Below are 27697 nucleotides of genomic sequence, written 5' to 3'. Positions count from 1 at the left end.
TCAACAACTAAGGTTTGGATTGCCATAAAATTTGTACAGGTAATCATGGTCACCAGAGGATGAAACCAAATGGCGGTTTGGTGGTTCCTTGACTTTGTATTTAGTGCAAAATGTTTCATTATCTAAAGCATTTGGTAAAAAAAAAAAAACCACAAAAAAAAACCCTCTATTTTCCTCAGAGAATGATCTCTAAAAACTTCTGCAATTTTTTTTTTGAGCACTGTGAACAGGTTGACTTTTGTGGTGAAAATGAATAAAACAAATCAAATCCAGTGCAAGAACACCAAACAGTAAATTAACAAAAGTGCAGGTAACTCATTAGATTTCATTTTTCTAAAGAATCTGAAGAATGACGGTCTGATATGCTACTTTATTGTGTCCATCCTTATGTATACATTAATTCACACGTTCATCATGCCATTGGTTTGCCTTGGTTGTTTTATCCTCACTTTATAGAAATCAAACATCTTTTTTGATTTAAATGAGACAATTACATGGAGGTATGTTGTGTTTGAAAGCCTGCTGTTTTGAAAACTCACTGAAATATATGGAAAGCAAAGAAAAAGTTTAGTTGTCAATGAGAGATCATATTCAGGTATAATTATATCATTAAAAAATACAATGAAACTATAATTGAAATTAAATAAATTAAATATTTTAGACAGGTGACCTTTGTTAAATGTATACAAAACAAGGGTTTTCAGTTGAAGTGTAAAACACTACCTCATAAGACATTTTCTGACACAAATTCTTAGAAAGAAATGGAAAAAGTGAATTACACAAACCCTGATTACTCCCTTTTGACATAAGGTCTTCAGTTGGATCTCTAGAACTTTCCAAGACTGGCTGATCTCATCTACAAAGGAAAAGGGCAGACGTTTTGCAGGAAGGTAAATACTTCAAATGTTAGCGTGGGGAGTGTCTTTGATTTGTCCTTTAGGAAGATACCAGTGCGTGATAAACCATGCCCTCCCTTTTTCCCTCCCCTCCTCTTCTCTCATTCATCAGCTTCACAAACTCTTTTCTCTCTTCTCTGCTTCCTCTGTCACTGCACAAAATGCACGGCCAGCAATATGAAAAAAAAAAAAAATATATATATATATATGTATATATATATATATATATATATATATATACTACACACACTTGTTGCCCGGACTTTATCTCTACATTATTCTCACCGCTCCTTCCGTTCATTTCAGAGAATAAGATAAATGAACAATGTACATTTTGTGCACCTGTCCTCCCCTCCCCACCTTCCTCTTCCTCTAACGATAAGGGATTTCATTAACGTGAGAATGCTTGGGCTGAAAGAAACATAATTGCTTCAGTGTTGTTGTCCTCTCTGCTGCCGACGCCCTAATTTCCTCCTCGCCTTACTCTTGACTGTTAAGTGATCATTATATCAACACAGGGGATGGGCCAAGGGTAAAATATTGACAAACTGCGGTCATGTTCATGCAAAACATTGAGGAGAGGTGTGTGTGGCGGAGTGGTGATGAAATATTAAAAGAAATAAAAATAATTAAAAAAATAAGAGTATAAGGGAGGAAAGAAGAGAGGTGGGATGAATGGGTGGGACGTGTAGGTTAGGAATGAGGAGGAAATAAAGGTGTTAACACATTGACAACAAGGACGCAAGGTGAGTGATATGATCAATCGAGAAAGATCACAGTGTCCGCTAATAATTTAAAAACTGGGCTCAATCTGTCACCCACCGCCCCCTCCCTGTCCCTGATGGATAACTGTACGTAAAAGATACATAATTTTTTGACTTGCCATTTACACAGCATTGCACCTGAAAGCCATGCGGCATAATAGACATTTTAAAATGTCAGGGAAGTAAGAGTAACAGTAAGTAAGAGAGACGGGTCGACTGGCAGACTCTTAATTAGAACAGCTCCATCTAATGGCTATGGCTTTCTCGACTGGTCTATGATGAGAGGAGTCCCGTAGAAACACACAGGCGCATACTTGCTGACATAAACATATATGTGCACATAAATACACACAGGACTATTGACATGCTGTTACTTCAACAGACAAATGTGCATATGAGCAGGCACACGTGAACACTTTTACATAGCTGCAAAGGAACATTTGCTTCTCTGCAACCATTTGAATAATTGATATTACGTAGGAAAATGCACTGAAATTCACAACTGTACATGTGTACACATACACTCACTCTACACGTGACAATTTTAACATCACTGCAATTAGCGAAAGATCCCCCCATTCAACCTTAATTGTATTCCTACAGCTGACCAGTCAATGACCAAATCTATCTAGTTATGGCAGAGCATCACAAGAATGTTCAGTGGTAGTCTGGAAATGCATGTATAGGATTTACCTATCTATCCCTGAGCAGACCTGGCTGTTGAGCCTGAGCCAGCGCCACATGATTGTGTTAATTAATCTGCCATTGTGAGCATGAGGAACAGCTGCACGGGCTCTCGTGGCTGCGTTGTCAAAGCAAAACAATGCAATGTTAAGCTTCCCCCACTGAATCTTCCATTACAAAGGAGCCCCAACAACGGGGCTAAATTCATAAATTCACAGATCAATTTTTACCAGCACTAATGTCTGACCTTTAAAGCGAAAAAAGGTTTTTTTTTTTTTTTTTTTTTTAACATGCTTCATTTGGGCTTGAAATATGGTCAGATATGTGATACCTAGGATGTGGGCCAAATTTTACCCCTACCCCTCCCTCCCGCCTGAAAAACAAACACACTGAAATGCGGAGGAAAGGAGGGGGGTAAGAAAGGAGGGAGGGATGGATGGACAGAGGTAGAAAATAAGCAACAGAGAGACAGAGGAAGGAGATGAGTGAAAGAGAGACAGAGATCCGTACAACAGAGACAAACAGATGAGTGCTCGGAGTCACCAGCTGGGCACTGGTATTTTAAAACAAAACGTCTAACACTATTAGCAGGGATCCATCGATCAGTGTTATGTGGTGTTAATTTAGGCTGGGGAGAGGGGGAAGGAGAAGAGAAACACAGGGAAAGATAGTTGAATTAAGCTCTACATGTGCGTTGCAGGTTAATTCATTGGAGAACGAAGCAGTTAATGTAAGACATTTGAAATGAAGATTTAACATTTCTGACGATTTGTCAGTATAGAACATTTCAACAGAAACCTTAATTTGGACTTGCTATGCATGTTTTTATTTGACTATGGAAACAGTAAACTGAATGGATTAGTTAATACACAGTAGACAGTTGCAAATTAATATTTTTTTTGTTACAAATAAAATCCTAGCATTAGTGTATGGCAATAAGACCAAATCTCACCTTCATTTAGAAACAACATTGACCAAGCGAATACATAAATAAAATTAGGTAAACTGTGCTGCCACCACAAATGATGTCTTCAATAACAGACTTCACAAATAAATGGTTTAGCACCTCTAATCGAGTTCACAAAATGTTTCACTAGACTACCATTTCACTGCATTCATTACAGCGTCACTGAATTACAATTTTATTGCTCCCAGAAATCACAGCATTCGTCTTTAATGTGGCAACCGGATTTATCTTCATTTTAGAAACTATGAGATGCCTGGAAGAGATGGAAGATGGCGTGCCCCTATCACACACTCTCTACAGTGAATGGCATGGCCTTGGTGCATACTTGGCACTTACAGAGAGATGGTGATGCACCCCGAAAAAATCATCAAGATGCTTGGCTCTCACCCCATTCTGCAGCCGAGCCCTTCTGTCTAGCAGAAAGCCCTCCAGCAGCCCACTGAGCACACAAGACATTGGGAGATGAGTTTTACGCACACTGAAATGTACTGATGTATCTGACAGAACCTGTCAGTTGTCAGCGATTTCATGTAAAGCAGGAGGTGAGTGTGACTGATCATTTTTGTCTAGGTTTGAATAAAAGAAAAATCTTATGGAAGCAAACTAAATGGCAGATGAAGACAGGCAAGACATTTCTTTCTCCCTGTGACACTGTCTCTCAATCTGCACCCTGTTTTAGCCTGCCAAACACCAAGTCAAATAGTGACACTGAATATAGCAATGAATTCCAAATCTGTTGTTTAGTTGCCATATTCTTGATAGACTGCACAAATGTTCTTTTTTTTACAGTTTACAGAGTTTTTATTACAATTCTTGGACACACAGTGTTTAAAACCAGTCTGAATTACTTCTGACGCTCTAAAACATGTGAACACACACACACGCTCACACGGAACATACAGTCTTTGAAAGCGTACAGATGGGGAAGGGTGACATGGTGCTAACTCACATCTCAAAAGTGATGCTCGCTGCAGCATCTCACCTGTCCAACACGCTGGATTTCAGAGAGCCATCAGATGTTGCATTTACCGCAACACTGAACAGTGGAGAGCATCCGATCAGAAGATGTACGCAGCCTGAGGTTTGGTGCACTTACATGTGACAACTCAACAGGACACTTAGTTGAGCTAGAACGGGAATTTGTGACGCCAGAAACGAAGGTTGATATCTTGTCATTATATTCTCCCTCATGGCTTTGTTAGTATTTACAGCTAAAATGTTACAGAGTGTGTATCGAATTGGAAGAAGGACTTTTTTTCCTCCTGTGGTACTGTGCTGTCGGCTCCCTGATTGTTGGAGTATAAAAATAATCGTCATGGAAATAGATCTCATTGACAACGTGCCATGTTCACACTGTGAGCAGCTTGTGCCTTGTGAACATAATCCAGAAACGTCCTCCAAAAACTTTCCTCCACAAACTTTCAATCCCTCATCCTCTTTTTGCCCTTCTCTCCAAAAGATGAAAAAAGGCAATGCCAGGGAAGACAAAAGACAAAATCCTGTCTTGTCAAGTACCAGCAAAACAGGTAGAAATGTGAAGTATGGGCAGGGTTTGAGTACCAGGGAGGAAGTGTGTGTGTGTGTGTGTGTGTGTGGGGGGGGGGGGGGGGGGGGAGGGGGGGGGGGGCAAAGTGCATCAGCAAACAGGACTATGATATTGAGAAGGAGGATTGACCAAAACAGCTTTCCTATCCAGTTCCCGAAAATCCACTCCTCATCTCTGTGTCTAATAGGAAATCCTGGCTAGGAGAGAACTGCACCAGCACAATTACACCTTACCTGCAAGCCCTGCCAGGAGAGGTGGCATTTGGTCGATCCGTCCTCCCATGAGGGTGGTTTGTGGCTTAGCCCCGACTTAGCTCCATGTCTTAAGACAGGATAAGAGGAATGGGGAGGACCGTTGGGGAAAATGTGAGCCTCTCTATGAAAGCCCAGAGTAAACCTGTGTTCTCAGGAGGGAAGATGCTAACTTCTGGCGACTGGATAGAGGCCCAGGGGTTAGATGTGGCTACAGTGAAGTCTCCAGGAAGCCTTAACTAGGGAGCTTTTGTGTACATTTGGTGAGAGAATATACTCTGAACTTGTTAACTTGAAAGACAGCGGTAGAGTTGTCTTGACATCACTTATGATGTTTTCCACAAAGTCTGTCTGAATGTCCTTGAAGAAAGTGTGCGCTCCAGGAAAACCCATTGTTTAAGACCTAGATCTCCATGTGTATTATGTGCAGGAATCCAAGGCCAAATCTAGGTCTTAGAATGACTCCTTCTAAAATCCTCACATGAAGGTTTATACTTTACATACCAACACTGGGAGGATAAGAGAGATCTTCTCTTGCTATAACAACCTTATCATCAGCATAACCATATGCTCACTGTGTGAGACTTTGGGCAATGTTAACTTGAGGGCAGATGCAAAACAATGTAAGGAAGTCTGAAGAGATGGCAAGACCTAGGTTCATTAGAAGAGCTGTAAATGAAAGTGAGGAAGGTATCTCATCAAGCACATGTTCAACACTTGGTCCATAAGGGAGCTATACCTGGGGCTGTCGCATTTAGAAGGTGTTACTCTAATAAGACAACAGTCGCTTTTATTTACAACAGGCAGAAGATGACAAGAAAAATGCTTTAACACATCTTCTGTTATGCCTTCGGTGAAACAAACACCTTTGTTATTTTGTAAACAAAACATCTAACAAACAGGCCGTTTTGCGAGCTAAAGATACATTCAAATAACATATGCTCTTGACTGAAAAAAAGAAAAAAAAAACACACACACACAATAGGTGTAAACCGTCTAAATTGCAATTGCACCGCATCTTGGAAAACAAACACTTTGCTTTGTTACCAAGACAACTGAGATAATGTGATTCCTGCGGCATTGTCAGGACTGCTACTTGCTACATTATGTGTGACAAGCTTAAGAGTAGATCTAGGGGCATGAATGAGCAGATTCCGGCTCCAGCCTATTGCGGATTGAAGATAGTCCGGCAAACCATATTTGCATGTGTAACCTTGCCAAAGAGTTAATCTCAGTGGGCTAACATTGTTTCCACGCTTGCAAAAACCCTGGTTTGAAGTCAGCACTGATGTATAACACTCAGTAACGCTTACTGTGATTTGATAGTTGTGGTACTGTTACTTCCCATGCTAACGCTTAACCCAGTGAACAAATGGCATTCAATTCTTTTGGAGGATTTAAATGTGATCAGCCCCAACATTTATGTTTTAATATATCTATTTGGACAAATAGCAAGTTCATAATAGAGCCTATAGCCCATATCCTCCTCTTTCCTCTTTCTTGCTTTGCTTTTCTTGGCGACAAAATGAATTCAGCGCTGAACCTAATTAATCCACAAAGGTTTCATGTCTTAATCCCCAAAGTCAAGGGGGTTATTGTCCTCACAAATGAGGTCAGTGTTCCTCCCAGTGGAAATAAGCAAAAGAAGGAGCTAAACACAGGGAGTAAAGGGAGGGACCAGGGATGCTCACAGTGTAGCTTTCTTTCTCTCCAGCTCTCCTGTTGAATAGGGGTGTGATACAGTGGCAAGAGGCCTTGCAAAAAGAGACTGGAGTTAGCCGCTCTCTGTGCAGGCATGTCTACATGCATAGTGATCTCATGATGTGAGAAGGATGGTTAACATGCCATAACAAAAGAAGAGCAGATAGTAACATAAATGGGCCAGTGAAATAGACAGCACTTCATGACAGCAGTGGGAGAGGGAAAATGAAATGCCTGCCAATCTTCAGCACACGGACCTTTTGAACCAGGTGGATAAGAAAGCTGGTTCTGATGGTAATTGTCACTAAGGCAAGTCACTGTCAAACTCTGAGGCGAAGAAGCATCATCCAAGTGTGACAGGACGATAGCCATGATACAGCCCTCCGTCTGGTGGGATGACAAGGGGGGATGTGACACACATGGCCACACCATGCTGCCTGAAGCACAGTCACCACCAGCGGCCCACACAGGGTCTCTGTGGGGGACAAACCCTGGGAATAGAACCGAGCCAGGCAAATGCTCGTCCAGCATCGACACACTCTCGGCACATTGCGAGCCCTGTCTCCAAGGACCAAATGGGAAAGCGTGGACAATTGACCACGATAGTCCACATCTATACTCATTTAAACCATCCTGATGAAAGCTTTCCAGAGATCATCCAATCAAGGCTTGGCTCAAGCCTGGGGGCGGGGTTGCTGGCCAATGATTACTTTGGTTAAACAGAGGGTCAGCCAATAGCAGGCATGTTGAAAGGAGGGGCAGCCAAGACGGCTAGCTAGAAGAATAAAGTCCAAGATGACACAATCGACAGCTTGCTGAAATCTGTTGCAGTCAAAAGTCCAGCCACTGGAAAGTATACAGCAAGCATGGCGGATGGGTGTATGCCTGACGCCTAAAAAAGGATGAGCGTAGTAAAAATTTTGAAATAGTCTGCATTATCTTGTATTAAAAAGCATTGGTTGGACATTATGCCATTTTCTATCACTGTTCTACTGAGGATAATTACTTTTACTTGCTATCCATGGAATATACTGTATCCTGTCAACAATGGATTTACTAAAGTATGTTAAGCAAAAGCTTACTTCCCCCAAATGACTTGTTTTCTATGTGACTGCTGATGGGGTTACACACAAAGTCATGCATATATCAAAAGTATCAGCAGAAAAACCTGCTGTGTTTTTGATCACTGATAATGACTGTATCTGCATTCCAAGAAGAGTAAACAAAGTGAGCAGTTGGAAAACGGGGAAGAAATAGAAAATGGGGTGTGCCTAGTTGCAGACATTCTAATTTCCAACTTCTCTGTGACTGGTGGAATAAAAACAAGTTTATTTTGTCATCTCTCCACGGCTGAGTCTGAAATATGAGTTTAAACTGACAAAGGGAATTAAAATCTGTAAACGCCACATTTTTTGATGCCTAATTTGAAAATCAGCTATCAGAGTTGGTGTTTGTTGATTTTTATCAATACAAGGGTTATTACATTTCAAGAATGTGACAATTAAAAATCCCTCAATCATTCCCACAAGCTTTCTTTAACCACAGAAACTTGAAAAGTGATACAAAGTGACAAAAGTAGATGAAACTCCAGCATGGGGTCAAAGTACAAATGACAAATATCAGATCATGTGGGGAAATAATTTCCTTCTCTGTACACGAGACTTATTTTTGTCATCCACACTCACACAAATCCACACCCTCACTTGTGTATTAGAAGTGTATTTCCTATGTCGGGTTTTAAGTTTAAATGACAGTCAGAACCAAGAAGCTCAGTCCTGTAGCAGACACAATGCAAGTGGAATGGAAGGGGTTACTGAGCTGTTTTTGTTCTTTTTTCTTTTACACTTTTTTTTTTTTTCCCCCGCGCACTCTACACTGCCTCCTGCATGCTTCCCCTTCATCTCAGAGGATATATAAAGGAGAAAAAAGATTTAAAAGGACTGGAAAAAAAAAAGCTCAATTGTTTATTGATTTTATAATAGGCTTAGTGCAAGAGAAATAAAGTGGGGGGCTGATCTGATGGGGCAGCATGGTCAACCAGAGGCGATGGCGTGACAAACATGCGGCTTACGCGCAGGTAACAGCAGCTTGAGTCCAAATACTGGGATATTGGCTTGAGCCCTTTTCTGTTTTTCCAAATGCCCATTCATGGCATTGTTATCCTGATTTTAAACCAGTGTAGACATAATCGCTGTTCTCACAAACAGGGCACGGCCTTTAGGGTTGGAAAGTGAATGTTGTTTGTAGTGGGAAGAGGTGAAGCCTGCTTACTTCAGGATGAAATAGCTCTTTGACAGACTGGGACTGCATAGGTTGACATAATCGCATTCAAAAAGGACTGGAGTGAATCAGTAATGATTACATTTTGTCCTTTGAGGTGAACTCAATATTATTAAGTTCATGTACTGCAAAGTAACATTGAAAACATGCAGTAAAAAGCTCTCAATTCTTTAGGGAGGCTTTTTAGTGTGTACACAGAGTGTGTATTTTTCTGCCTGACAAGGCATGGGTGTGTATAGGGTCCAATATAAGAATGATAACACTAATTAGCTCATTTTGTTTAGGGCACAACACTCATTAAAACCCCTGTGGGGCCATTACAGTTACCATCCGTCCAAACCTTTGTAACCACCATATCCATCTCGGCCCATATCTCACTGGGCTCGCCCTGCTTTGAGAGGCCTCTGCTGCAGGTTGTTGTGTTAACCGAAGGTTTGTGGGACTTGGATTACTTCCCCCTTCTTCTCCCTGTCTTTCCCGAGACACCCCCGATTCAAATCTCCTGACTTCGATTTAAATCTTTCTGCTTCTCTGTTCCTGCACGTTACTCCCTTTCTCTGTCATTGTTTCTACATATTTTCCTTTCTCACATAATAATTGGCACATCCTCCACCTGTAGCCCATATCACATGCTCTATAAAAACCTGTATAGTTGTTTGCTAAAAAGAAACTGAGCCATAGGCTATGCACTTTTCAGTCCCATAATCGATGGGACGATAGTTGTTTCCAAGCTTTACACAGCGATGTCACTGTAATACCAACAAACCTCGTCGTGATTCAGTGCGGCTTGCCGTGCCATAAGGCACATGTTACTCTACAGCCGGAGAGACTAAAGGCAGAGGCCTGCCAGGATTAGATGAGCAGGTGTAGCATCCCGCTAACAGATATGCCACAAAGCCATATTCAAGCCCATTCTCTCTGGGGCTAGCGATGCTAAAGCTAACAGCTTCTGCTCAGCTAAAAGGAGGTTCCACAAGTCAATCCACTGCACATGTGGATGATAAATGTTTCAGATTTTAAAAGACCAGATACATATTTGGTAAATTTGCATGATGTGGGAAGCCTACACGCTACCATCAACTTGAAACATCAGTTCCTTCAGTAAAAGGGACAACAGATTTCAAATATTTCTCATAAGCATATTGCTGTTTTATTCCTTCCTGCTGGAATAAACTGTTTTAGTGTTTTTTTTTGTTGTTTTTTGTTTTTAAGTTTTTATACTTGTTCTTTTTAAGAAACATGATTTATATCCTATCCTTTCCTAGGGGTCCTTTTCTTTCCCTAGATTCATGTATTTGTAGGGTCTATGGGTCTTGGGGTTAAGAGCCACAGAAAGATGAGGGGAGATTAACAAATTGTTGAATCGGCCCTTTTATATGCATTGTCTGTTAAGATCAAATATAAACAGGTGTTTCTATACACAGTACTCCCCTGTAATCTGTTTAGTGCTTAGTAAGGCTCACATGACACAACAAACACATATCCTAAGTGCCTGGTCATATCCCATATACATGTCGCTCCCTTTTGCCATGTTGCGAAAGGCAAGACTCTGAAAATATCCTTGGTCTCAGGTCTCGATATTAAGAGTGTTGATTAGATATATGAGTTTGCCATTTGCCCACGGAGCGTGGAGTGTCTCTGACAGAACTGGGGACCATATGGCTGGTGAGAGATTTCCCCCCTCTCTTCCTCTTCGCGCAGCCTGACAGCTGGATGGCTGCTAACTGGGGACGAGGAAGCTTGGCAGCTGCAGCTGAGAGCAACGCTTTGATGCCGCTCACCCTTTTTCACCCTCACTCTTTCTCTCTCTCTCTTCCTCTCTCTCTTTCTCCTCCTCTCTCTTTCAGTAACACATGCACACCCAAAAGAACCTGCACAACCACTACCAACCAGTGATGCAAACTTTCTACAGGTTGAACGAGAGGGACACGAGGAACAAGAGGTGGAACTGAATATATATCGCAAAAAGTATTTGCTCTGTCCTGCTGGTCTGTTCAATATTTTGTTTTTTTTTAATTTGCCCTTAATTTTTATTATTTACCGTACATTTAGTTGGTTTTATCAACTTAACTTTTTTTAATTGTTAATGTTGAAAATAAATCCCAGGTACACCGTATTAAACACTGACAAAGGATAAAAAAAAAACATAAGTTTCCTGCTTTCAAAGATGTGCAAATTTGCTGTTGAGAAGAGGTTGGTGTGAGGGAGGGAGGAAGGGAGGGAGGGCACCCGTGGGTGGGTGGTGGAGGTAGTGGCGGGGGTACAGTAAGATGGAGGAGAAAGAGTATAAAAAAGGAGGAGGGTGAACAGGCCTCTGGGAACACATTAAGATGTACAACTGCAAAGTACAAAAAAAACCTCCGATTTTTGATTTTCTTCCTTCGCAACTGTTTTTTTTTTTTTTTTGTGCTTTTGTACAAAGGGATCTTTCATCATTTCTTAAACAAAAAAGACAGATGCCTTTGGATGTTTAGATGCAGATACCTGGATGCTTTGTGCAATATGAAAGAGAATCCAGTTATTTTGAATAAAATTACTATAGCAGGCAGGTATTCTTTCGTTTTTAATCTTAAATCTCATCTACATCATTTTCACTGCAGTCTAAGGTATACCAAAGTGTAACAATGACATTTTTTCTTTTATGAAAATTGCTTTAAATGTAAACTAAATGATGTTTTTAATTAAGGTCACCTTAGAAATAATGTCTGCCTTTGAAAGAAAGTTTGGATAAAGAACATGTACAATAGCATTGATTCCGTCAGCTTTTCACTGTGTTCCTGACAACGTGTTTTAAATCAAATAAAACCATCAGCTTATATTAAGCAGTACACCAAAGGCTAAAATACATATCATATTTTAATGTAAACCACAAATAGGTTTGATAAATGTTATTACGCTCAGTTAGCCTTTCCTTTAAACATAGGGAGTTTTCTAGAAAGCATTGATATTCCCTCTTCCATGATGTTTTATTATAATCTCCACTTTCAAAGTCTTCTTTTTTTTCTATCATCCCTCCCCTCCTCTTCTAACTCTTTCAGGCTCATCACCTGATCTGAGCCTGCCCACTCCTTCATACTGATTGCCCCCATGGCCTTGTCTGTTTTTGTTTTTCGTTCTCCTCCCTCAACCCCCCCCCCCCCCTCACCCCTGCAAACCCCCCCCCCCTCACTCATTTGCCTTTAGTATATCTCTAACTCTTGCGCAATAACCCTCACTCTCTCTCCCTTTCTTTCCACCTGCCATCTCCTCCCATCCCTCCTCTTGTTGAAGGCCCCCTGTTGCTGCCTGCTATCAACCATCTCTGAACTGGTGAACGTGGTGCAGGAAGGGTGGCGGTGGGAGTGAAGGGTGGTGTGAGGGGGAGGAGAAGAGGGGAGAGATGATGTATAGAAGCGAGAGGGAAAAAGGAAAGAGGAGAGCTGAGTTTGGCTGGAGCCAAGAGGAGAGCAGCTGGGCACGGCTAACAGGGAATGATAATGACCTCAGAAATCTGCTGTTCGCTCCACAACAATAGGGTGCTCAGTCGCCTGGAAAATTGTGTTCATCAGCTAGCTCTGCTCACTTACTAATTGACATTGCCAAATATTTTAAGAACAATTGGAATGTGGCAGGGGGAGAGAGTGAAAAAAAAAAAACGAAAGCTCAGAGATCTTAATCCCTGGATTTAATTCCTCGCTCACTTTTGGCTTCTCCCTCTCTTTCTCTATTTGTCCCTTCTCTCTCTCCGTTCTTTCTCTCTGTCTCTGTCTCTCCTTCTTTTAAGATGAGGAGATAGCTACAGCCAAGAAAAAAAGCAAATTTTTCATGTAGCTTTCTGCTCTCATGTCAGCGCCCTGATGTTGACACAAAAGGCTTTTTATGTGACCTGTCAATGGGGTTAAGAGGAGGAGACTGGGAGGGAAGGAAGGAGGAGGGAGGGGTGGGACAGCAAAGTTGGAGAATGACAGAGTGAGGGAAAAAGAAAGAGAAGAGAAGGAGCAAAATAAGTGTGAAGAATGAGGAAAATCAGAGCAAAGCAAGAGAATCCTCAGTCATAATATCACATGCCTGGCCCTGCGTTTTTAATAAGGCAAAGGTCAACGTATTATCCCGCTTTTTCACACACAGGAAGAAACCCTATCATGCCCAAGTTAACTTGTTCAAACAAAGCTCCCCTCCGTACCCCAATCCTGCAGCTCCACCATCCACTGCCATCATTTGCATTCCCTGACTGAGAGCCCTGCCTCATTTCACAGGAATCCCACATTGACGGAGTCAGACAGCTGTCACCAGACGGAGAGAAAAGGAACTTGGCATTCACCCTCATTCAGCTTTACCCTCCCCTCCATCCCTCCAACCCTCTGTTAAGCATACACATAAACAATCAAAGAAGAGAAACTTTTTAGCCAGTGTGGAGTTTTGCTCCGTAGTTTTGACTGAGGAAGGGGCAAATGCTTATTTAGTGTGGATCTGTAAATTTGTATGTGCATCTTAATGTCGAGACTAGGTAAACACACTCCACGGCTCGCACAAGTTGTGACTGTGATGTTAATTTATGTCTTTTCTTTCTCTGTTGCTTTCTTTTTTGTAAGGATTTCCCCATCACTTTGAGTATCTTCTCCTGCATGGTCAATCAAGTTAAGTTTCTCCTGCCTTTCAAAACCGCAGCAAGGAGCTGTACTTTTGAGTTAGCTTCTCTTTTTCTGTTCTCGCTCAGTTTTTCCAGTGACACCAGAGAAGATAGCTTGTTGATGTATTAAGAATATTAATATGCAAACAGTCTACCTGACAGTGTAAGGCAGCCTTCTGTTGTGGAAAGATAAATATTATGTTTTAATTATAAAAACATAAAACAGAAATGGGGAAGACAGAAGTGTGTGTGTGTGTGTGTGTGTGTGTGTGTGTGTGTGTGTGTGTGTGTGTGTGTGTGTGTGTGTGTGTGTGTGTGTGTGTGTGTGTGTGTGTGTGTGTGTGTATGTGTGTGTGAGCCAAGGAAGCTTATACCAGGGGAAAGGTAAGCTATGTTTTGGCAAAGATTTGGAGTTGAAAAGAGTGGATGGCATAATGCAATGCTGTTTACTGAGGAATGTGATGCCCTGTCATCTCCCCTTTCTTTTTTTCACTCTACTTCTCTCAGTCTCTCCCTTCTGGATTGCCCGTGTCATTTTTTTCATCTCCTCTCCTTCACTGTCTCAACAGTCCATTTTTTTTCTGTCCCGGCTTCATAACCAAGCGGGGAATCCTAACGTGATCATTAAGACATAAAACGGGCTGATAAATGTTTCATAAGGACAAGGCTAGCCACTGATAGCCACCCAGGAATACTGAGGAGCAAACCAAGACTCGCAGTTTTTCCCTCGATCAAACACACTCATTGGAATACAATCGAAAATTTTAAATATCTAAAAAGCCTAGGCTAATTCCCACCATGGGTAATATTTACAAATTGAGTCTGAGAGACAGGGTAGGGGAGAGAGGCAGAGAGCAAAAAGGGAAGAAAGAAATCAAATGAACTATGCAAAAAAAAAAGAAAAAGAAGAACAGAGAAATAAATTGGCCTTTTATATTGTGCAAGCGTGTACAAAAATACTAAGTCTGCATTTATCCGAGACATGTCAATCAGAGCAGCACACTGACAATTAGTGCATTTGAATAGAACTTTTATCATTTACCAGACACCAGAGTCCTGACCTACTGTACAAAAATACAGCTCAGGGAATGAATGTGCCTGTAACACAATGACTGTCTATTTAAGTTTGGTGACACATAAAAAATACAGATATGACAGGCCAGACTTCTTCAAATGAGTGGGGGGTAGAAAGCTCAGGTTTTGTAACCACTGAGTTCTCTGATTATAGAGAAAAGAAGAATAGTGTGAGGAGAGAAGTAGTAGAGGAACGGATGTCAATTACAAAGACAAAGTAATTTGTGCAGACGGGAGAAATGGAAAAAAAACGAGAGACGTACTTCATTATTTTTTAATGCACATAGTTTTATACACATACATTATGGGGTGCACATTCATAGAGGAATGGCCTCATTTCAAAGTGTTGGTTGCAGAGAGGTGGTGTAGGAGTAACCTAGCATACAGCAGTGAGGTGTATGTAAGCTGTTCTGGTTCTTCAATGTAAGAAATCATGAGGTAAATGGGGCTGACTTTTGACGACATATAAGCTTTAGCTGCTGTTCATTTGCAAACTAATTCAGTGTAAATATTAAAAATTGTACTAGTTTTTGGTGTTTGGTCAAGTATCTATTTTACTCTTTTGTAAGATGTGACAGTTTCTTTATGTATGTGTTCATTAATGGACATATGTAATCAGGACTGGACTAATCCACCGGGAGCGCCAGTTAAACCCTGTCACAACCCATTCCCTTAATCCATTTTGCCCAAACCCCCACAAACTAAACGGAAATATTATTGTAGACATATGAAGTAGACAGAATACCAAGTGAAATATTAAAACATGTGTATTTATTATTTTACTTACCTACTTATGTATTTACTGTCCCTCTTTAAGTTTACTCTGAAGGGCAGGAGCCACACTAACATGTATACTGTGATTATCCATTACAAATTGTAACTGCCAGTTGTCAAAATCATGCGAGGGCAGTTGTCTGCTTTCCCCAGCTAGACGAGGTGTGTTTTCATTTGTACACACATTCCTTTATGAATTAATTAATGACTATAGCTTAGTAAGTCAACGAAGATAGTCACCCACTCTAGACTACACAGAGATACTTATAATTTGTTATTTACGTATATTTACCTATTTGGCTCCACTAGCTCATCCTTAGTACAATGAGTGTAGCCTGACTTGAGAAAATTTCATAATGCCAACATTTTTTAAACAAGTTTATTATATGTATGTAACCTAACAGTCAACTCACCTAGGGCCCCAGACCCCTATTGGCCCTACAAACCTAAGAATAGTGTACACCAATCAGCTGTAGTAACTTCATCAGTTACACATTTCTTATGCAATTTGTAGAACTAAAGCACAATATCTAAGGTGAGTCCTGCATAATGGCAAATTAGTGATTATTTTAGTTTCTGTTTTCCTCGCATGGTGCACAGTCGTGTATAATTACATCACAACTAGCTAAGTGACACCCACAAAACTGGTCTAATAGTACGACTCCAGCCAAGGAGTACTGGTCTGTCTCTGAGACATGTACAGTCTGCCGGATGTCACAACTTCTGTTTCAAATTAAAAGCCCTCCAGGGATGCATACATTACTCAGCCATACAATAAGTTTTGACCTGGCCTCGTTACTCTAATTTAATGAAATGATTGTCACCTTGAATAAATTAATTTATGTTGTGAACATTGGTAATATCTTTTAGAGTTCATTTTACTCATTGTGAAATAGCAGAATACTTACCCAGCTGATATGACGTGGTACGCACTAGAAAGGTCGTCCTATAATCACAGAACTGACACATGGAGACAGACAACCTCTGACACCTCAGGGTAATTCAGGTGTTTAGAAAGTGTGAAAGAATCAAAACATGCAGAGAATAATCCTCGACCCTCTTACTGCTAGAGTGCTCACCACACAACGCGAGTGCCCCATATTTGTCTTTAATGTCGTTTGTCGTTAATGCATTAACCTTTCTTTTAAGTGCTCTGGTTTTGATTGAGCTACATGAATCTAAAGTCATGGAGAGTAGAATACCAATAATGATCCTTAAAAGGTATTCCTCTTTTATATTGCCAGCATTGACAGTGCCATGGCTATTTACTGGTAATAGCTAGCTAGATCAGGTTTGTCACTATTGATATTCATAGTAGCCTGGATCGTGTTCAGCTTTACTTTATTCCTGTTTTAATGACACAGTAATTACACTGTAACAGTTTGTCTGCATGTGTAATTACGCCCCCATTGTACGGTCGCAATTAGATGAATATCCACGCTTTATAACCTAAGGCGTCAAGTTGGCAAATCCAATTTCAATTTGTATGGAGCAAGCATTTTGCCTGCTTGTTTGAGCCGTGGTAAGACCAGGGATATGCAGGCTAATCCCTGCCATGTTAAAACGCAAAAAAAAAAAAAAAAAAAAAAAAAAAAAAAAAAAAATGTAGACATGGGGATTCTCCAGAGAGAGAGAAAGAGAAAGAAAGAGCCAGAGGGAGTGTATAGAGTATTTTACAGCCAAGAGGAAAGAGGTGGGAGTGGGGTTTATGGGTATTGGTAAGGTTGTTCGGATACATGCAACGAGGACTGCTGCTTTAGGCCTAACATGCAAGCAGCAAAGGCATTTTTTTTTTTACAGATTCAACTACATATTGCCTGTACAGTGGCAGCAGAATGGGGAGACGCTATTGTGCGAAACAAAACATTTATATGGTGGTTTATTTGCATGTAAGTGGAAAAAAAGGGAATGTTTTTCACAGCAACAGATATTTTTGGATAAGATCACTTCCATTGGCATCATGTCTACCTGTTGCTGAACCCTCTTAACATGACTACTGCACAGTGTTTTCACCCAACATAGTTGCTTTGAGCCCTGATCATCACAGAAAACAATGACTGGAAGTCAGTCCAAGGATAACCCAAGAAAAACAGATAGCGATGGGCATATATGCAATTACCTCTTTCTCATCTTAAAAAAAAAAAAAAATATATATATATATATATATATATATTGAATAAAAAAACATGCACAAGGTTAGCTGCAAGGCTTTGTCTAACAAGGGAGTTCTTTAAATTGTATCTCTGACAAAGGCCTTTGTTTTTCTGCTCTTTTTTGTTCCTTACCTACCCCCCCTTTTTTCACTCATTGCTTTTAAACAAGTGGCGTCTCAAAGACAAAAGTGCCAAAGTTGACCTTCTTTCACAGTTGAGATGTTATTGTTGATTACTATCATTTAAGTTTAACTCAAAATTGCTATGGGTAGGTGGCGGGGCATGGGCTCACACAGGCACACGCACACACTTGCAGGTAAACACACTTAAAGACCATTTCAAGCTCCCCTTTACAACGTGAGATATTAAGATAAAGACAATGGTACAGTAGCCACATCCTGTTCACTACAGACGAGAGTGATACCCCCCCCCACACACACAAACACACACACACACACACACACACACACACACACACACACACACACACACACACACACACACACACACACACACACACACAACACACATGCATGCAGAGGAGAAGCATGACACCTTTCTCCACATGAGACTCAGACACATTTTTCTCACACATCAAAGCTTCTAATTTGAGAGTCCCTGAGCTCCGAATGTGAATCACGTTGTGTAAGTTGTGAAGAACGACAAGTCAAGTTTTGCTACTCCTGATTAAAAAACAGGAAGTGGCAGAACAAGTATTGTTAACATTTGTTAATGTAAAATCTGTTTACTCCTAAAATGTATTTTCAATAAAACTGTGTTCCAGTCTATGCAGATCAGGGTATGCTTAATAATTTTGTTCTGTTCTTCTCAATAAATCAATTTTCTTCCTTTGCTATGTCCTGAGTTAGCTACAGTTTCAGATCCTATTTTGTCACATGCACTCACAAAGCTCTACAACAACAACAACGTAGGAACAGCCTTTCAGATACAACAATGGAAGGACAGCCTTTCAAATATGACTTGACCAATGCCAATGTATCTAACTGAGCACTGGACTAAGGGTGAGACACTACACAAACCAAAAACAGCAACATTAAAGCCTTGTGGAAAAGCTGATATACTGTTTGAATTTACTTTTGTACTTATATTTTTGTCTTTAATCCTGCCCCCCTTCTCCAAAGGTGGTGCCCCAGAGGCAAGATTTAACCACTCAACTAAATCTAATGCAATACATTGTTCTTTGTTACCATGATTACTTGGTGGTAATTACCATTAGTTTTATTTCTCAGTTATGATTTACATTTTTTATTTGTTAATTTTCCATAGTGTGCAGCACCTCTGAAGTTGTTGAAATGCCATAAGCTCTACCCATCAAATGCAAAGTGTTTGAGTCAAAAGAGAAAGAGGGAGAGAGAGAGACAGAGAGAGAGAGAGAGAGATATGGAGGGAGAAACTTCCAGCATTAAAATTCAGAAGATAATTACATCCGCTACACCCCCACCCTGTTGAGAAAGTGTTATGTTTAATAGTCTCTATAAAGAAAATAGGTTTTTATCTCACTCTCATTTTCATTAATTCCTAATTGGGGTGGGGGGTTGTCTGTTATTATTTCTTAGATTAAAATAAACATAGCCTGTCCCATGTTCAAACCCATCACACTACACGGGCATGATAAGGACTTCATGCCTCTGTGAATAAATAAACAATTTCATCTCCACTGGTGGAATTAAGTTGCTTACAGCCTTAAGCTAAGCCACTCTGATTTATATTTATATATATTCATATTTTTTTTCTCAAAAGACTTAAAAGCACATCCTCGCTTTTGCAAATGAAGTTCACTAATTTTTTTGACCTGCTTTATATGTATATCTTTAATTAGTGTCTTGTTTAGCTTAAACCGACTGATTATCGCATATTCGTGACCTAATTACTGCACACGCTTCTTAACGCCAGTATAGTGCCCTGAGGAGCAACCAAAAGTTACCTTTAAAAACTTGTGTAATCATTAGCAATGAGCCTCCCTTAATCCCACTAAACATACACTTATCTAGCCCCGGCCGGCCTGCGTTTGCTGGGTAGGGAGAGGGGAGGGGTTTGGTTGTCTCCAACGTGTTTATTAAAGACATTTATTAATCACTGTGGTTAAAACGAATTCATCCCTCTGCTCCCAGTCTTTACTCATATGCCACAGGGATCTCGACTGCTAACCTACAAACGAGGATGCAATGGTGAAGCAGGTCTCTTCCCTGATTGTTTTCCCTCGAGTTTTCTTTGACTTAATGTGAATGGTAGCAAGAATGGCACTACATAATACAACAGAGTAACATCGTCCAAAATAAGAACTTGCAGGTGAGGCAGTATATGCCTCTACATACTGGAATATACACATACAGTAGAAAGGAAACACTTCAATTCAATAAAGTGTGTCTGTTTTAGTATAGTGTGTGTGTGTGTGTGTGTGTGTGTGTGTGTGTGTGTGTGTGTGTGTGTGTGTGTGTGTGTGTGTGTTTAACATCAATAAAAGCAAACCACTCTGTCAGGATGTGTGGGTATTTGAAGTTAAGTATCTAAGCTATGTGAGGATCAAAGTTATGTGAGGAATGTGCAGCTCTGATTTTTTTGGTGGGTATTTAGGTTATTTGTCATTCCCTTTAAAAGATATGGGTTTGACACATCAATAGATACACACAACCATACAATTAAAGTGATTCGTTGTGGAAACTATTTGGGTCAAACTATAAGACAGTAAGCTAATAACATTGGAAACACAAATTGTAAATATATTTCTTGAATATATATGATGAGATTTAATTTTGATCTATTTATCCACAGGCTGACCATGGTTGAGGTCACAATGTATACTACAATTTTCTTTCTTACCTGAAGATGGTGAGGAGGGATGGGGGCTGTCATCCTGGATGCTTCCTGTCTGGGAGTGCCCTCCCCCAGCTCCACTTTCTTCTGTCACGTTGGATGAACCAGGAGTGGTGGAGCGGCTGATGGACTGGGACTCTGGGTCACTGGCTGATCCGCGGCGTTCATCCAGACCTTGCTGGAGTGCATCCTCAATGCCTTTTCTGTCTTTACCATGGATCCGGGAGTGAACAACCATTTGATGGTAGGTTCTGAAGACCCGGCCACAGTCAGGGCACTCTGAAGGCTTCTCCTTCAGGTTGGACAGACTGGAAAGGCTGTAGTCAATGTTTGGGCTTCCCAAACCTGCCAGGACTCCAGGAGTCTCAGCACTACCATGGTGAGCCATTAGTTCACGATGACTGTCAAAGCCTCTTCCATCCTCCTTCATGGACATCATGGCTCCACTAGAGGCCTTGGATCCCTGCAAGGCCTCAGAGCTCTGCTTGTGCTTGGAGCTATCATTGGAAGCAATCAAGGAGTAGTCTTGTTTATCCTTTGAGAAGGAAGCCAAGGCCCCTGCACCGCCCATCTCATCTTCCTGCCCTGGGGGTATATGGTGCTGGTGCGGGTGCTGCTGCTGATCCTTGGGCATGAAAGCCCTGTCCATAGCCATGCCACGAGCCATTATCTGCCAGGCTTGGTAGCTATTAAGGGAGTCCATCTCTGCCACTTTTGCAGCTGCCTGGAGGCGCTCCATGCAGCTCGACTTGAGTGGTGGCACAAGGTTGAGACAACCAAGGAGAGAGCGCTTCTCATTTTCACCCAGCCCATGACCCATACCTCCTGCCATCGGTCCTAGCAATTTCCCTAACATCTCTTTTTCCTTCATGGCTATCCCAGCTTTAGCCAACATCTGGTGCTGCTCACTCAGGCCTTGTTTGTCTGGTGAAAGGAAGCCTCCCTGAAGACAGGAAATGTATCGGGAATAAAGGTTGGCATGAGCTTCCTGAGCCAGATTGCTCATGGTATTAACGGCAGCCATGTCCTGCTCGATGGGTTGTGGTGGTTTGCTCTTGATGGCCAACTTGTTCAGATGCACCTTCATATGGTTCTTGAGGAACCAAGGTTCTTTGAAGCGACGGCCACAGATTTGGCAGCAGTGTTCAAAGGAGTCCTTGTGCTTTCGCATGTGGCCCTTGAGAAACCAAGCTTGGCTGAAGACCTGGCCACACACCTCACAACGGAATTCAGTGGCCGCCTGCGTGCCGCCAGCTCCACTAGAACCCTGGCCCTGCGTGGACTCGGCTGTGATATGGGCCTTCTCCACATGACTTATCAAATCCTCTTCATGGGAGGCAGCAAACTCACACAGAGTACATTTGTAGGGCTTGTGGAGTATGCGGATGTGGCGGTCCAACTCCTCGCGCTTCTTGAACTTGCCTTTGCAGAAGGTACAACGGAAGCCTGTAGTTGGGTTTGAGGACTGTTCATCCTGGGTTCCAGCTGGCTTGGGTGAAGAAGATGGCTGAGAAATTGGGTCTGGAGTGGCAAGGCCAGAGGGAGCAGGGGGCCCACAGGCTGAACTCAATGGCTGCTGATGGGTGTTAGAGCTACTGTTGAGACTCAGATGAGGTGTTTGAGCTGTCTGAAGGAGGCTGCCAGTCCCTCTCATCTGCTTGTCCCTCAGGATGGCCCTCTCTTCAAGCTCGTGCAGCAGCCTGTTCTCCTCTCGGACACGGCCACGGCCCTTACCAAGATTCCCCAGCTTGTGGGTGCGGAGATGGATCTTCAAGTTGCCCTTCTGAGCCGCTCTGTGGTCGCAGTAGGGGCACTTGAATGGCTTCTCTCCTGTATGTGTGCGCATGTGAAGTGATAGGATGCTGTTAAAACGGAAACGCTTGCCACACAATGGACAGGGATACTTCCTATTTTTGCGAGCATCATCTTCAATATCATTCATCTGGGACATGATGCCCAAGTTCTGCCCATTGAGGAACTGCTGCAGGTCTACACGCCCGTTCAACCCACTTAGTGCCCCCGCATCAATGTCTCGGTTGAGTTGATTGGCTAGCAGGGCCATCTGACTGCTAATAGGTTGACTGGCCAGGGCTGCATGGTGCGTCTTCTCATCCAAAGGTGTGGCTGCCTTCTCTTCAGGAATCTGTTGCGGGCGGTGTAAATCAGGAAAGGCGTGTCCTAGCTGGGCAGTCAGTTGGTGAAGCTTTTGACTGATCGGGTAACGACCATTTAACACTGCACTGCTGAGATGGTTATCAGCGTCAGGCACCGCTGACGACACACCAAGACATAAACTAGAGTCCTCCATCCTGTAAAACCAGACAGAAAGAAGAAACTATATTAGACATAATTAAATTGTTAAATCAGAAATATTTTTAAATACTGATATTTTCAGAAATAAATTATATTTTATTTAAAAGATACTATTCCATTGTGGGTGATGATAATCTCACCACATGTTCAAGATGAATGTGTTACCTAATTTGGGTAAATAACACCTGCGGTGCGTCACCCGGTACAGGGAAATAACATTGTTGTCTTTGATGCACAGAACACGTGAATTGTCAGCACCAAGGGCCTGGAGGGATGCTGTGACTCCTAAGAACTTTTTCAAAATGTAAAACCATTTTGGATGGAATAATTACTCTGTAAACACAGTGAGCAGTGTATAATTAAGCTACTTGTGCCCATCCTATCAGAATTCCTCCAATTACACGCCTTAATGAAATGGAGCAACTGCATTGTCGGGAAGCCACCGCAATACTACAATTATGATATTAACAATAGCACTTAAAACTAAGGGGTTACTCCAGTAAACACAACATTCTTATCTTGGTGCCATGACACTTGTCTTGGTGCAATATTCCATTAAAGAGCCATATTACATTTGATGTGAATCACTTTGCTCTCACGCTACTTCCTTCTATTCCCCCAATTCTCTCTATGTCTGTCTTCTCTGTACCTAGCCGAAATCTTTCACAGTCTCCGGGATGGAGAAAACAATAGTTCAAACAGCAAGTTGGCTGTCCTACGAGGCTGTGTAAAGCATTCACAAATGCATTGGATAATACACTACTGAAAAAAGTTGATATTAAAAAGCAAACCTTCAAGTATGAAAAGAATCAAAAAGTAGCAGTTACTTCTTGTTTGTTCTAGCTGATGCATTCTGCTACACAGAATCATGTTTTAGTCCTGCAGTAATGTAATGCCACTGAAATAAATGATGATTTTCAGAGCATGTTGTACTATCATTGAACGTGTTTTCATTCCATATGTCTAAGGTCAGTGAATAAATATATTCAAATGAAAAGAATAACATTGGTTTTAATTCAGATCCATCTGCTCTCCAGATGGAGAGGTGTAAACATCTATCTGTACGCTTCTTGGCTGCTTACAGGGGTCAAACCCTGAGAAACAATAACCGTGGTTCTGCTTTGGTCAACAAAATATTGTATAATATCTCATTAAGCTATTTAGTATGCTGTTTGGTAACAGTGCAAGCCACTGGGCTATAATGTATGATTATGATCATCAAAAAAATAATTTCATACAGAGACAGTGTAAAGAACTGGCATTAGGTGAGTGGAACCATTTTATAAAGCTTCCATACAGTATGTGGACACATGTTCAGCACACACTTTATTGGCACAGAGGGCATCTGAGATTCTGTTACACTCTGTCTGTCTTTTTCTTTCTCCACCTACTGTATGTTTCTTAAGCATTGAGGACTCTACATTGTGCTTGGCTCATTTGCTGTCTCGTTCATCTGATTTTTTTTTTTTTTTTCTTCCCCTCTGTCTTCCCTCAGTAGGAGTTTAGCGGACATAAGAGGTGCCTGTTCTTGTAGCTACTGGCCCCTCCAACACACTGTTGATGGTGGATTCTTATCTTGTGGACATGAATTAGACACTGTGACCAGTTCCCACTTGTGTGTAAAGGAATGTGACACTTGTGGGCTGCCTTTTGAATTCTACGTATGTCTCCCCACAAGTATCATAAAGCAATTCTACTGAATTCATCAAGAATATAATGGGTATGCTATGTTCTGCAGGCTTATGTGTAACAGTTAGATATGCTTCTGTCAAGGCCTACTTAAATTTACACCAGATCTTATGATTGTGTTCTCATGTGACTTGAATAATGCCGCACTCATCTAAGAAATAAATCATTTAAAAAAAACGTTTTAAAAGCCACCCAATACACACACACAAACATATATATATATATATATATATATATATAGTATATGTATATATACTGTTTGTGTGTACATTTCTTGAGAAAAAAATATTTATTGTGAAGATTGTTGGGAAAAAAACAACAACTTTGTTAGATGGTTTTAAATGACTTAGGTTTTAAATTGTATTTATGTGACACCCCAGCTTCTATCACCAGCCGTGCATATATTGGAGAAGACCTTATTTGAATGGGCCCTTTTTACAGAAGCGGCTGCGTTTTGGAATAGAAATCTGTGATTTAAACTAGGCTGATGAGCTGTTGCTCATTTGGGGAGATAGCAGCTTGCCCTTTTCTTCAATTTGATTTCTGCCTTTATCTTTAACATATAACAAAGGCAGATAGACAATAGAATAATGTGAAATGAACTGACGAATCCAGTTTGTGTTTTTTATAAACGTATCCTGGCTGACGAGCGTATGCAAATGAGGCACATTAATATGCTTGCCTTGCTCCCGAGTCATTTTATATTTTTTCCCCTGATTAAAAAGGACATTTCTTATGTGACATCCCCCCCTCTGCTCACATCAACACACACATGCAAGGGAATTTGAGGGTGTTGTACAAGTAGGGAACACATAGACACACAGGCAAAGACACGCACTCAAACACAACCCTTTGACTACAGACAACAATTCAATATGCGAATGCCCTCTAAAAGACACGGTGGGTATGTTGCAACTTAGCCAGCATTGTCAAATGGCTGCCCGCAGAAATCATATCAACAACTCTGTTCTATTTTGACCACATCCCGACTGTTATTCTTACAAGTCTCATGCACAACATCCATCACATGTACAACAAGAACTTGATTTTGTACAATATTAGCATAACAACATTATGTTTTCAGAAGATGGAGGCAAAATGTTGTCATTCTTACCAGTCATCTTAAGGAAACACTTGGGCCCACTTTGTCCCATTACATCTTTTTGTCTCTGTCATTGCTGTGTAGTCTGCGTAGGCTCCGTTAAGAACAACAGATGCACTCTCTACCTTTATACTGGTACAATGTTTGTCTGCCGTTATTCTAACCTGTATAACCTTATCACTTCCTGGCATGTGCAGCAATGCTACCTCATTAAAACTATTGGCTCCTCTGATACCTCTAAAACCACAAAGACTTCCTTTAGCATTTTCTCACGAAGGTTCAGTTGTTGTCTTTATAGTTTGTGGTTTAATATTCAGCAAAGCACCACGTGCGCCAGTAAACACACCAAATCCCCTGCACATTTATACATGCAAAGAAACTGATTTCACTTGGTTTGTCTTCAATCCTCAGCTTAATTATAAGTGGTATCTGTAACACAATGGAAGTATATTTCAGTCACCATTTGAATGTGCTCAGTTCATTTCGGTCTTATCAATAGTAGCATGCATCATAAATGCATATAGGATTTAAATGTGCTCCTCTCTAATTGTACCCATATAAATTATTGTACATGAAAGGCAGTTTCAATATTAGCAGTTGCTTCCTATTATAAATCCATATTAAAATAAACACTTTCAAGCATAATTTACAATATACATCTGCAAACTGCTGTCAGGCTTCAGTTTTGTCGTAAAACTTTTCCCTGACATGTAAGACATGACGGGGGTCTGAAAGGAGTGAGGGGAGCTGTGTTTTTTTTTTTTTTTTTTTTTTGGGGGGGGGGAATCGAAAAGCCATTAGTTGGACTTTACTTTGTTATTTTGGCATGTATTGACACAAAACCCATCGACCTCATCATAATGCAATACCTCATTAACTCGTAATGAACAAATCCATTGCATTAAACAAATCAATCATTATTTACAATGTGCTGAATTCAATCATATTTGCACCAAATCATTGATGAGACAAGGGGGTTGCAGCGACAGCATTCTGATGTTGAAGGGACATTGTGGGTATTTACCATATGTTACATGTACTGAGATTTGAATGCTAAATATTTAGTGACTAGACAGGCAGCAGGGCTATTTGAATTCATTCAAAAGTACCAACAGAACATCCTCATCATTCAAAAGATCAATTACCTTCTGGTAAAAGATGGTTTAGTTTGAGTTAGTGCTTTGGTTGGTGGAGCACACTAGAAATTAGTTTCTTACTGGCTTGTGTTTTGTTCTATTGCAGGTGGTCTTTGCAAGACGTCTAATTAATCCAATAAAAAAGCTGCCCTGTTTTCCTTCCTCTCTCTCACACTTTGACTTCACTGCATTATTACTTTCTGTAATGAGGCGAAAACACTCTGCACTGAAATGCACATGGAAAACAGTCACACAACACCTGCCAAATTCAATCCTAACTTCATTCCATGCCTAAAGCTTCTTGATCAGAACTCATGACTCTGCAATATCAAAAAGACGTGTAGCTTCAAAACTGTTTTTTACTATTCTAAAGGGGGGGGAGAAAGTAGAGTTGCATACATAGCCAAGGTCGGATCTCGTCCGAATTTTTTTTTTATGAGCAAACATCGTGAGTTACATTAGAAAGCATACAAGAACAATACTACGTAAAGACTATTGGATTTTACAGTGGCAATCACACAGTGACCACATTCTTTTGGTCCATTATATGGCCTGTAAATTTGATACCCTCCAAAACTCAACATTAAAAAGACAAAAATATTTCTTTGTTATGTTATTTTGTTTAACTATGAACTTAAGATTTATAGTGGATACGCATAACTCTAATGTAGAGAAAATAACAGCAAGGAAACAAGGATTTGCTGAGAGCACAGACTCAATAGATCTGTGACAAATATGAATGAACAGGAGTCTCTGCCTTTCTCTTGCACAATATGTCATTGAGGTCTGTTTAAGAGGTCCTGTCAACAGGTAGTTCAACTTTCAGCTCATCCCCGCAGATCAGTGGGAGCCCTCCTGACAGCAAGAAAAGAAAGACACCAGGAGGGAGCGAGAGAGAGAGAAAGAAAAATGCTGTGGGTCTT

At 41.0% G+C, this 27697-nt stretch overlaps 1 protein-coding gene across 9 annotated transcripts in view; it reads right to left on the bottom strand.

Annotated features, from left to right (window-relative positions):
* znf536 (zinc finger protein 536) overlaps nt 1-27697 on the bottom strand; it is a 197828-nt gene that overhangs the window by 66948 nt on the left and 103183 nt on the right. For 8 of the 9 annotated variants that reach the window (XM_069173410.1, XM_069173407.1, XM_069173412.1 and 5 more), the window contains one exon: nt 20541-22843. In XM_069173410.1, the coding sequence (XP_069029511.1) occupies nt 20541-22842 (2302 nt within the window). In that variant the 5' untranslated portion in view covers nt 22843. Of the gene's footprint in view, nt 1-20540; nt 22844-25650; nt 25756-27697 lie in introns of those variants that run through there. The other variant, XM_069173415.1, reaches the window with a different exon arrangement.

Source organism: Embiotoca jacksoni, unplaced genomic scaffold (assembly GCF_022577435.1).
Source record: "Embiotoca jacksoni isolate LCO1_2020_lvr unplaced genomic scaffold, fEmbJac1.0.p SCAF_6, whole genome shotgun sequence".
In the NCBI taxonomy this organism is placed as follows: domain Eukaryota; kingdom Metazoa; phylum Chordata; class Actinopteri; family Embiotocidae; genus Embiotoca; species Embiotoca jacksoni.
This window is presented reverse-complemented; position numbering and strand designations above follow the sequence as displayed.